Genomic DNA, 12,269 nt, shown 5'->3' with positions numbered 1-12,269 from the left:
CTAGGACTTCCGAGTGAATGCCTAGGTAGGAACCGAGAGGTTGGATAACCCTATGAGCCTTAGTGCTCCTTCCAAATCCCATACAGGGATGAGCTCGAAATCTTCCAACTTAAAACATTTGCTGATCTTTGCAGCGTTTTATAGTAGGCTCCGCAACCTATCTACATTCTGAACTTATCCCATAAAAGTTGTATTCACCTAGGCGTCTTCCGTCATCACCAACTATTCACAGGTGCAATCTCTCCAACCGGCAAGCATGTTAGAACATCCCACTCTATGTCTGGACTATCATCCAACTTGGGCTTCGGCACGATAGGCATGGACCTGGCCACACGATTCAGATTCGGACGAGTAGCCAGGCCATCTCTGTCCCGTGTACCCATTGATATCCCCTCATCGCCACTGATGAGCGAGATAGGCGCGGCAACTTCCTTGATGTCTTCTCCGAAATAGGCCGGTGCTTTGACGTCAGCCAGAACGACTATCTTGGTCAGTGTTGGCAAGCTCAACCCGCGGACAGCATCCCAGCGCGTAGGCTTCTGCTTGTCTTGGGTTTTCTTCTGAGTAACGAGAGGTTGTGGGTCTGTTCCTGAATCGGATGTCTCATCGTCTGCGATTCCTTCCTTGACCTCCATTAATAATTCATCAGCTGCGTCAAGAGCAAATTCTGCAATATTGTTGACCAATTTCCGATCTACTTGGTCAAGTGTTATCCCTTTCCGTAACAGATACCGCACAACATCATCATGCTGGCAGATAAGTGCAGCTTGGATCGCTGAGCCGTAATACCCTCCAGCTGCGTTCATCTCAGCGCCATGTTCGACCAGGATCCTCACATTTCGGAGCTTTCCGTAGACACACGCCGCTTGCAACGCAGTGCAGTACTTTCCACCTTTTCTGTGGATATCAGCACCTGCATCGATAAGCTGAAGCAGCGTATCTGTGCACCCGCCTGCAGCAGCTGCCTGAAGAGGTCCCGAGTACTTCTTCCCGACAGATACCGTGATTTCGGCCCCCTTCTTCAGCAAAACGCTGACGACTGAGACGTCATCTTGTAACGTTGCCGCATTTAAAGCACTCCCAAACCTGCCGCCCTTTGCGTTGACATCTCCTCCATGGTCGAGAAGATACTCAACGACCTTTTTGTCGCCCTTCGCGGCCGCGGCTTGCAGAGGACTTCCCCAACGACCGCACGGTTTGGTATTGACGGGCGCGCCAGCTTCGATGAGCATCTTCACCATCGAGAGACTAGAATCCTCTTTGTCCCTTCCCATCCCCGCTGCCGCTTGCAGTGCAGTACCGAACTGGCCAACGGCTTCGATCACGTCAACACCGTGCTTTAGAAGAAGCTCCAAAACCCCCGGCTCTCTGCCCCTGATTGCACCAAATGCCGCGTTCGGGTAACGGTAGTTTCCTAGATTCACAGCTGCCTGCAGATCAAGGAGACGCTTCACAACGTCCATAACACCTTGGAACGCAGCTGCAGTCAATGCCGTGCCCATTTTGCCACCAACCTTGTTGACATCAGCTCCCGCGTTCAACATGTAAGAGAGCACCTCTTCTCGCCCACACATGATGCAGTTTTGCAGGGCGTTTCCCCAGCGACCATATTGGGTGTTTACGTCAAACTTCCTCACAGTCACGAGTTGCTGGATGAGAGTCGGACAGCAACCAAAATGTTCGTCTCCCGTGCTGACGCCCAATCCAAGGCCCATTGCAGACCCTCCCAGACCACCCAGTAAGTCGTTCCTGGCACCGTATTTGTATAGAGTGCCCGAGACTAAGTAGTAGCCATACTTGTATGAAGCCTGCAGAGGCGAATGGAACATGCCTCCTGTGATGTTTGGATCCGCGCCGTGCTTGAGGAGATATTCTACCGTCAGATTGTCACCACTTTGCGCAGCGCACTGTAGCGCGGTGTGGTACTGGCCACCTTGGGCGTTGGGATCGGCCCCAAGTTCCATGAGGACCTCTAAAAAGCCTTTGTCGAAATCTGTACGTTGGGCCGCCGCATGAAGAGCAAAGGGAACATCATTCTGGGCCCGGGCGTTCACGTCGGCACCACGTTGGACCAGAAACCTGATCAGTTCCGGCCCCCTTTCATCGCCGCAGCACACAGCATTGATAAGAGGAGTCCGATACCAGCCCACATCAAGCTCGTTGGCATCTGCGCCGGCCTCTAGTAGAAAGATGGCGACATCGGTTTGTCTCTCAGCGATTGCGCATTGCAGTGCTGAGCCGATGAGGCCTCCTTGCTCATTGATGTCAGCACCAGCAGCGAGCAGCGCCTTGACCGTTTCGAGGTAACCATTGTGTGCCGCAACTTGTAATGCTGACTTGAAGGTAGGGCCATCGATGTCTACCGAGAGTTTTGCCCCGAGCGTGATTAGTCTGTTCACAGTGTCTGTGTGCCCATACCATGCCGCGGTCTGCAACGGTGTTATGGGTCCTGCTGTCAACCCAGCCTCCACGTCTGACCCATCAAGGTCCTTGGGCTGTGTGGTCAGGTTGATGTCTGCACCTTTATCAATCAGCATACTCAGTATGGCCTGGTCTTCGTGAATTGTAGCCATCTGGACTGCGTTTAGCACGGTCCCGAACTGCAGATTCACGTCAGCACCTCTGTCAAGAAGGATTTTGACCACCTCGACACTGCCGCTTTGCACGGCATGAACGAGTGGGAACCCGTGATAGTGGCACTCGGATGACGCCGTAAGGTTCGGGTCCGCACCATGGTCGAGAAGCATCGTTACAATCTCTGTTGTTCTGGATTTTGACGCGACGGCGGCGATGAGGGCTGTGCCATACCACCCTTCATCTGTGGCATTGACATCGCACCCGAGCTCGACCAGTGTTCGAAGTATCCCAATGTGGCCCCTGGAAGCTGCAGCCTGAATAGGCGTGCAGTATGCGTCGGTCTGTGATGGGATGTTGATATCAGAGGTATTTGCACCCGAGACCGCCATCAGCTTCACGGTGCTGTCGTGGCCTCCTATAGCTGCTGCCACCAATGCGCTGGTGGTGTTTTCATTGGATCCAGCTTCTACTCCAAGTTTGAATAAGGCTTTGATGACTTCATCCTGGCCACTTGACGCAGCGCACACCAGAGCACTGCCCTTGTTACCACCCGGAGCACTCGGGTCCATGCCAGCAGAGGCGAGGAGCGTCACCACGTCTTTGTGGCCACGGAGAGCTGCTGTCTGAAGCGCATTGCCACTGGTCTCGTCGAAATATTCAACATCGGCGTTGGCTTCAAGAAGCCGCCTGACGATTTTGACGTGTCCTTCAGAACTAGCAGCCCCCAGTGCATTTCGATGCTTGCCTCCTTTCGCATTGACATCAGCGCCCAGCTCTAGAAGAAGATCCACGGTGCTCAGATGACCAGCAAGTGAAGCGGTATAGAGGGCGTCACTCGTCTTGTCGTCTTCGTCGTTCACACGTGCGCCTTTGTCGATCAGCTCGCGAACAAGATCGTTATTACCTTGTTTTGCAGCCGCCATGAGGGCAGACCCTAGGTGGCCGCCAGTGGAGTTCAATTTTGCCCCTTTCTTGATCAGAAGGCGGATGATGTTGATATTCTTGCCTACGACAGCGGAGACCAAGGGAAGTGAATACCAGCCCCCTCTGCCATTCGGATTGGCTCTATGGTTGAGCAAGACGGTGCAAGTCCTCTCGTGTCCTTTTTCTGCTGCTGCTGCTAGCGGAGTACCGTACCTCTTGCACGGGACGGCTGAAGATGCACCCCTCTTTAAAAGCAGTTCCGCCGCGTCGGCTTGGCCTGCCAAAGCTGCCGCCTGAAGTGCGTTTCCGTCCTTTCCAGCGCGTGCTTCAATATCTACTCCATGGTCTAGGAGTGTTCTGATTACTTCGAGATGCCCATTCGAGGTTGCAATATAGAGCGCCTTTCCCAAGTTCAGTGGTGGGTCAGGAGAAAGGTCTGGGCCAGTCGTCTCGAGAAATAATTTGACGATCTTGGCGTGTCCGTTCCGAGCCGCCGCGAGGAAACAATTGGACATGACATGGTTTTCAGAGCCGTTCAGAAACATGTTCGCTGCTTCTGTCAGGCCGAAGAAAGCAGCACAATATAGCGGGGTGAAGTCGCTTGGACTTGAATGCTTCCCGAAGTGCTGCTGATGGCAGACTTCAGCCCAGGAGTTGAAGTTTTGGCAGTAGTCCTCTCGGGCGTTGAGCAGCCGAGTGGTGAGGTCAACGACGTGCTCATTTTGATGGCCGTCTTGCTCGCTCCTTTGAGCGTGTAGTGCCCATGCTTCCGCGGCATATTTCAAGAAGTGATGTTCCTCCAATCGATCTATGAGAGCCTCTTCGTCTGGCAGGACAGCCTCATCAAATGCATCGTACAGTAGATATGTGAGGCATGCCGAAGCCAGAATAGTCTCTACAGAGGCTTTGTCGACCCAGAACTGTGGTTTTGTCGCCCTCAGCTCTTCAGACTCTAAGTATTCTTTGACGGAGTAATGAGCCAACGTGACGATTCCTTCAGGGGAGGTTGTTACCAATCCCCCAAGCGCCTCCAGTACCTCATCAACATGGGGAATGTCGCCTTCGTCAAGACACGTATCACTGTCGAATGGCCGAATCGCTAGCGCGGTGGTCATCTCGTTTCCGGACATATCGCGAACGCCGCGGACGAGCCAGAACAGAGTCCGGCGGACAAATCTGGAATCTCTCTTGTTTACCCGATCCAGAATCCGTTCATAAGTCTTTTCAAGCGTCTCTGGGAGACTATTCAACGCAGCGCGAATATCGTTGTCGGTCCTTAGTTCGCAGAGTGCGTCAATCTGACACCTGATCCACTGAAACATGCCTTTGGATCCTTCCATAAGTCTAGTAATGATGGTACCCTTCAATGTCGGACTCCGAATTCGCAGGACGCCGCGCCCTTCGGAGTTCATTCTCGATTCCAGCTCAGAAATGATGAAGCTGCTGATATCTCCTGCGACTTCTTTCTCTTCGATAGAAGTCATGGGAAGATTCTTGAATACACGCGCAATGGGCAGTTCGTTCCTACTAGTTACGAGAACGTTCAATTCTTGATATTCTCTGTGTAGTGCTTTGAGCACCTTGGCTAAGCAATCGCTGTTGACAGGGCCAGCCTCATCTAGGCCGTCGACAACAATGATTATCGAATCAAAATATGGCCCGACAAAGGTCTTGAAATTGTTTCGAAGTTCGTCAAACGATGCCGTGAAAGTCAGTGACTCCTGGTATTGTTTGAGGAAGAACTGGTTCAGCTCTTGACGAACACCCTTGCTCTGTCGTGCAAGCATTGCAAGAATTGTGCCCAGGACAATGGAAGGAGTCTGTTTGAGTGGATCTCTGTAATCGCAATAGAAATACCCAAACCCCACATGCGGGTTCTTGAGCTTTTCGTTGATGCAATTTATGATACTTGAGGCAAGGACTGTCTTGCCCGCTCCGGCTGTGAAACGAGTTTTAGAGACATCCTACATCTGGTACAGCGTCTGACTTACGAATAGCCGAGAGCCAAAGGAACGAGTTTGGCGTGTCTACCCACCTCTTGAAGGATTCTCCCTCCAGGAACCATGACCCTGTCTCAGCATGGCGGAGCGCAGAAGCTGCCTTGTGGTTGGCGGCTACGTTCGCTGAACCAAGCCACGCATCAAGCTTGGTCATTTCTTCCAAGTCGACGAAATCTTCGACTTTGCGCTGACTGATTTCTAGCCTGTTCCATCGTGACTCATCCTTCTGCCGTTCTTGAGCTGCCAGCTCGCGCTCTGCGAGGTCGGCTTCGTCGTCGATCATCCCAACGGCCTTCTCGATCCGGTTCTTGATGGTGCCGAACTGAACGCTGAACGGTTTCCACAGGATTCGTACAACGGACGCGAAAGTAACGACATCCCGGACGGATTTCATGCTGCAGGTGCGTTCGCCTCCCTTGCGGAAGACGTTCCTTGCTTGGGAGCAAAAGTCGAAAATGGCACTGTATATTGTTCTAATCGCCTGCTCCAGCTTGTCATTCTTGGGGTAGAGATGAGCGTATCGAGGAAGGCGGTTAAGTAGGCCACCAATGTCACTAGCCATATCCATTATTTTCTCAAAATATTCCCCAAATTCCATGGCCAACTATGGTCTGTCAGTCCATTGGTTTTAGTCAGATCGAACGGAGCAAGTTAGTTCTCATACATACGGTCAAAACGACTCTTATCCCACCCCATATTGGACAGAGCAAGTCATTGCTATTTGCGAAGACATCCAAGGCTTTTGAATACTGCTCTACACCTGAGATGAATGGGACCAATCCCTCCATCACCCTTCTCGAGACAGATCTAACAATATCGTCAGTTCTCATTTGAATGAAGCTGATGTCCGCCTCCCACTCACTTGTGTTTATGTACAGCGTTGGCATCCTCAAGACTTCGCAATAACGTCTCTGCGAGTGTGGTCGCATGGAACAGGCGCTTCTCGTCCAATGTCAGCGATTTGACGAACTCGTCAACGCATGCGCGCCTCAAAGCGCTTGTCGTGTCCATGGCTGTTGATTAAGCCATGCGATGCTTCTTCCGAGCTCAAAATTTTCGGCGTAAGCAGAATGCGTTTTGAGAGGCGGGGTGGGCCATAATACTGAGGATTGGGGGCGAAAAAGTACCTGGACCAATCGACATGAGGAGTGCGGCTGAACGAACAAGCTAGCCAGGCTGGTCGTGCTGACACAAGTAAGCACAAGGGGGTGTATTCTGTGTGGAATAGACTGGGGTTTTGTGGAATAGTCTGTACTTGGTTACTCTGTGTTCAGCCACGTCAACCCTCTGGGACTGACTTTGGGATATTTACTTCACTACGGCGTGACACTCCCGTTCACACTCATAGTAATTTGTGGTAAGGCAGGTATACCCACTATAGACACTAAGTAAGTGGAGTTTCCAGCGCTCTACTGTTGCCCAATTAGCGACTAGTAGTCTGCCACATAATTTGATTTATCAGTCTAATGACCGCGGTTAGTGAAGGTGATATGTGTGTTTCTTTTCTATCGGCACCGGGACGGCAGAAATTATGAAAAGGGCGGATGAGTTGGCCCGCAAATGCGATCCGCGTTAGAGAAATTGTGAATTGTCAATTCAAAGTGCTTTGCTGAGCATGACACTTCTAACTGGTTCTGTTGAAGTACTTGCACTGGCAGGAAACATGACAAAGTCTGGGGAGGCGACGGAAGTCACTGGTCAACGTTCTACGGAGTGTAAGTCGAGGACGAACTGACCTCACCATGCGACCCAGGATTGCCATTTCAGCCTGGTGACATACGAGGTTACAGTTGAACGGCGTCTAGATGGCCCATTTGGACTTCCTTCCAAGTGAAGCTAAAACCATTTCCAAGCTGGTGAGGGATATTTTCAACTAAGAGACCAATTGCTAGAAACAACACCGAGCAGCCCGAAAAGTTAATCACGCGGAACGGCACTGTATCTGGAGAGTTTCTGAAAAGCTCATCCACGTTCGAGTTTGGCCCTGACTGGAATGAAAGTCAAGTTGGTTCCCATATTTTGTGTCGTCAGGGAGCAATGTAACCGGTTTGAAAGGTTTTTTAAAAAATTTTAATTTTTTTTAAACTCAATAGCACAAGTCACAGCTATAGCCACGTATCTGACGGGGATGCTCTTCACTCAACAGCAAACATGGCCTTGGAAGGGCAATGGTCTACATTCGGTAAACTCAATGATGGGAATAGAAACAAAACCAAGAGTGGTAACAAGCATAACGGTGACAAGCAGTCAAAGGACGCAATAACAGGCCAAATAGTGGCAAAAAAGATCAATAGAGCAACATTGCTTGTGGATACAGCCATATTCAGGACTACACTACTTCTTCTGTGGTGCACTTGTGGCTGTATGAGATCTTGCTTTGACATTCCAGAGAGATGGTTCAAGTCATTTTGATAGGCATTTCACTGAGACACTGACGTTCAGGGTCGGAAATGGTCAGCCTAACGGAACCAGCGCTTAGTGAAATTGAATATTATATTTATTGTTAGATTTGGTTCCATGTTCTGTAGCTGGGAGGAAGAGTCTGTGTCTTATTTGTATAAATCACTGAACCTTATTTTGTACCGCCTATGACTCTCCGAATTTTGATTAGTCACCTTGATTGTATAGGGGCGACTGAGGAATTATGAGCGAGAGATATAGATCGAAAAGCATCTATAGACTTGCCGACCACTTCGGTTTTGCCATTATGCTCCCTTATTGGGTTAGAACGAGCAAGTCGAGCTGGAAGTCAGAGAGCGGATATATGTTGGTCCATTTATTCCCTTGCCCCCAACTGCAATCTACAGCCTTCCGACATCTCGAGGCGTGTGCATAAGGCGCGGCCTTCAAGGCAGCGATGTATCCTCGGAAGCACTCGGCGCCAGAAATGCGACACAATACCTCCACGGCGTACACAAGCAGGCTTACCAGGTGGCTTTTTTTGCACTCCGCACAGAGTCAAGACGCCAATGTTGCTGCTTGTACGATGCGAGGCTGCATTGTGCCGCACCAGCCCCGGCAGAAAAGGAAACACAGAAGGATGTGAACATGGTAATGACCCTTTTAACGAAAGGATAATTTGGGTTGCTGCAGGGCGTATTCTCGATGGCCAACTTTCCCAGCCTGCTATGACGGCATGTCATCGCTGCTCTTATGACTTCATACGTCGACAACAGATTATTTGATGCTTGGCGCATGAAACAGACACATATCTCCAGAATCCAGTGCGCCCCCAACGCCTTCTCTTGCGCCGTGGCTCAGACATCATAACATGGCTCCTTCGCAGATTGTCACCCAATCGATGAGGAGGCGGTGACAGCAATGCAATTGAACTGTTGGTTCGTTTTTTGCAGTGCCCTGCACCTAAAATGTATTCCGACAGTGCCTCTTACGGATGAGATTATTTATATATTACTGCCCACAGGGTGATCAATCCGTTAATTTGTTAAACAATCCTCGACTGTGAAACCTCAGTACCTGTCGTTGCGCCGAGTAATAGTCAAGTTTCAGCACTGCGTTTCCACATATTATACTATCTTCTGTCGTACACCATGCCTCTGCGTAACGGCATCATAAGCTCTCTAATCTACGCTATCTGCATCTCAGCGCAGGCCAACACCTACGGGGATAAAGTTATAGGTGGCAACGCCAAACCACCTACATACGCTGATCTGTCCCGTGTCCTCTTATCGCCGAATGCAACTGGCAGCTTCAAGATCCATGGGCCGAACATCTCCGAAGCCTACCCGGCAACGATGGTAGACGGCTGGGAGCTAGGAATCGACGTAGCGGCCGCTGTCGCCGTGCCGGGACTTAACGGATAGGATCCACCCAGCCCGGGCCATGTTGCGGCGGCGGGACTCAAGGTAGTGCCACACCTCCCTCCGTCGTGAACAGCACAGCCGGGTCGGGTAATTCAGGCACCTGGTCACCATGCATCAGCGTCTACGGAATTTACGGGATCGCGGGCTTCCACGGGGATGGCGCCTGTTCCGGCCTGCTCAGCGCGGCATGCATAAACGGCATCAAGAAGACCGTGGCGAACGCCCAAACCTCGGTCGATGGCGGTGCGTGTCCAACTTTGCCGGACAACATGAAGGACTTCGGCTGCCCCTTCAACGGAGATCAGCAGAGCAGTAAGTTTCAAACTATCCGGAATATCGCGAAGCCCATGCCAATGACGCTTGCAGCTCCGCTGAAGTTCAATGACACACATCAAGTCGTGTACCTATCAGACTACGCAGGTAGCGCCGATGACAAGACATGGTATAACAAAGTGGGAACCATTACATACCCCGTCATCATCACCTGGGGCCACTCGAATGATGGGAAACTGCACGGGGCTTTATCGGAGGACCATGTTACTGTAGCTTGTGCCCGGGCTGATAACACCGCACCTGACAGCCAGCCCGCTGTTGCTGGAGCTTCGGGAATCAGACGCGGCTCGGTCGGGTTGTCGACAATTGTGGTCAGTCTTGTGGGTATCCTCTTGATTTGAGAAGTGTTGAGTTAAGTAGGCACGTGAACGGGTCTCTAAGTGCATCTTCAAAAGCAACCTGAACTCAGTATTTATCATGGAAACACACGGAGAAGAAAGACTGTTGCAGGATGTGAATGAGTGTTAAATTGAGCTCTTCTGTGACAACGAATGGCATTAGGTCTCTGCCAGACCTGAACCCAATCTCGTGTTTCTGCCACCCCAGTAACGACTGCGGGTCCTTGCATTCATGTTACGAGGTTCCCTATAGCCTCTCTCCAGGCCCGAATGCTATTCATTTAGATCGCATTCTGCTTCTTACGCAGCTCGAAGACGGCCAAGGCCTCTTCCGCAGCCTTAACACCAGACAGTGCCATAGCGCCGAAGGTTGGACCCATTCTGTTGGCTCCGTCGACCTCACTCAGCTCCATACCTCCAACAATCAGACCGGGCACGATTTCTCGAGTACCCTTCACGATGGCGTCTTCGGCAGTGTTCATGTCGAGACCTCTCATGCCGCCCAGCTTATCAATGGCACCCATGGAGACAAGTCGCTTGACAGAGAATGCACCAAAGGGCCCGTCATGGCCAGTGGTGCTGACAATGATTGGGGCGTTGATGGTCGAAGGATCCATGCAGGACTGGTCGTCGTGGTGCATGGCGACCAAGGTCCAGTTGGTGACAACACCGGCAATGCGTAGACCGCCGAGAGCACTCTCATCCTTGCGAGAGATCAAGTCCTCAACGGAGGTAGCGTTGAAGAGCTTCACATTCGGGAAGGCCAGAACCTTCGAGAGGAGAGTCGAGGTAAAGAGAGCCGCGTGCTTGACAATGACATAGTTGCCCTCCTCCTCGAAAGGCACGCCAATCTCCGACAGGAAAGCGTCAGCAGGCTTGCGCATGATCATGGCACTGAAGAGTTGTCCACCAAGCCAAGCACCACCGCCTGGTCAAGTATTAACAGCTTATTCTTGGTCTTGGTCGGCCTTGGCAGCACTCACCGGGCGAAACACTGGCCTCGATGATAGCAATCTTCAAGTCAGGGCGGGCCTTGGCCAGAGTATAAGCCGTACTCAAACCACAGGAGCCAGCACCGACGATGACAATGTCGGACTCGGCGTACTTGTCGAGGTCGTCAAAGTAGCGGCGAGCCATGGCACGAGCGATCTGCGACTCGCGGATGGGCTGGAAGGTGAAGTCCTTCCACTTGCCATCAGCAACGTCCACAGCAGACTTGCCGTTGACCTTGCCATCTCCGACAGGGACTACACCCTTGTGGGGGAGGGCAACAGGTTCAATGAAGTCCAAAGCTGGTGACATTATGGAAGCTCGTTATATGATGATATCTGTTCTTGTCAGCTCTGCGTCCCAGAGTTTCAGGGGGGAGCTAGTGGAGCATGATCCTTTCGCTGGTATTATCCAGATCAAGTTTTTTTTGGCCGTATAATCTCAGATCGAGCTCCGACTTTGCCCCATCTCTCGCCAATCTCCATCAACAAGTCTGAAGTAGCACCTCCAGACTGCGACGGGTGGATTCACGAGAGGACTAGACACGGAGACCCGAACACCGGCTCATGGCTCTCGTTTGAGCATTACCTGATAGACATGATGGAGAGGTTTCATCATGTCAAGTGACCTTCACTTCTGGTGGATAATCCATTGCGGGCCATGTCTTCCATTCGCGGCCAGTCTCGTGGCGGGCGTACCGGATGGATGGTTTCCTGCGACATAATGATTAGTAAGTCCACGAAGCTTGGAGTCGAACGACACGAAAGCAGCACGATGCGTACGAATGAATTTACTTGATTCAATTGTGATTTCTTGACAATGTAGTAGGGCAAAGGAGGAAATGTGAGGACACTTGTGATGCCGACTGTGGTTAATATACTGCGTTGGGAGCGGGGTAGAACCCTCGATCAGGGCTTCTGTCGTCATTTTTGAGGGATATGCACCTCATAATTGCGATGATCGGAGGGCCATAGTTCTCTCTGGTTGAGGGAGTATCGTCGCGACCAATTGTGGTGCCTGACCCAAGTTAACCTCGATCTGAGCTGACTGGTGCGAATATAGACCGCGCTGGATCTCTACCGTTCCGCCTTAAGCCGACACTAGCGCTGGCTTCAGGGCCCCGCTTCCTGCGTTTTAGTGCTCCTGTGAAAGGCTGCTGGAGGGTTGAGTATCCACTCCAAGCGGAACTCACGGCCTTGATGCCACCCACAACTTGATAGCCACCTCGGGTCTCGCGAAGACATTCGCTCCATCAAGCCCGGACTTCGCTTGGGGACCACCCT

The 12,269-nt window shown here is 51.5% G+C and overlaps 3 protein-coding genes across 3 annotated transcripts; 1 reads left to right on the top strand and 2 right to left on the bottom strand.

Moving 5' to 3' along the window:
• Window positions 1-215: 215 nt before the first annotated feature.
• JN550_005999 (uncharacterized protein) lies at window positions 216-6,512 on the bottom strand (the record flags this gene model as incomplete). The annotated part of the gene is made up of 4 exons (XM_049317689.1): window positions 216-5,440; window positions 5,493-6,105; window positions 6,170-6,308; window positions 6,364-6,512. The coding sequence occupies 4 exons, from the start codon at window positions 6,510-6,512 to the stop codon at window positions 216-218; spliced, it is 6,126 nt and encodes a 2,041-aa protein (XP_049171885.1).
• Window positions 6,513-9,052: 2,540 nt separating this feature from the next.
• JN550_005998 (uncharacterized protein) lies at window positions 9,053-9,999 on the top strand (the record flags this gene model as incomplete). The annotated part of the gene is made up of 2 exons (XM_049317688.1): window positions 9,053-9,286; window positions 9,337-9,999. The coding sequence occupies 2 exons, from the start codon at window positions 9,053-9,055 to the stop codon at window positions 9,997-9,999; spliced, it is 897 nt and encodes a 298-aa protein (XP_049171884.1).
• Window positions 10,000-10,277: 278 nt separating this feature from the next.
• Window positions 10,278-11,298, bottom strand: JN550_005997 (uncharacterized protein; the record flags this gene model as incomplete). Its single annotated transcript, XM_049317687.1, has 2 exons — window positions 10,278-10,924; window positions 10,980-11,298. The coding sequence occupies 2 exons, from the start codon at window positions 11,296-11,298 to the stop codon at window positions 10,278-10,280; spliced, it is 966 nt and encodes a 321-aa protein (XP_049171883.1).
• Between the last annotated feature and the right edge of the window lie 971 nt (window positions 11,299-12,269).

This window comes from Neoarthrinium moseri (assembly GCF_022829205.1).
Source record: "Neoarthrinium moseri strain CBS 164.80 chromosome Unknown scaffold20_Wmoseri_CBS_16480, whole genome shotgun sequence".
Taxonomy (NCBI): domain Eukaryota; kingdom Fungi; phylum Ascomycota; class Sordariomycetes; order Amphisphaeriales; family Apiosporaceae; genus Neoarthrinium; species Neoarthrinium moseri.
This window is presented reverse-complemented; position numbering and strand designations above follow the sequence as displayed.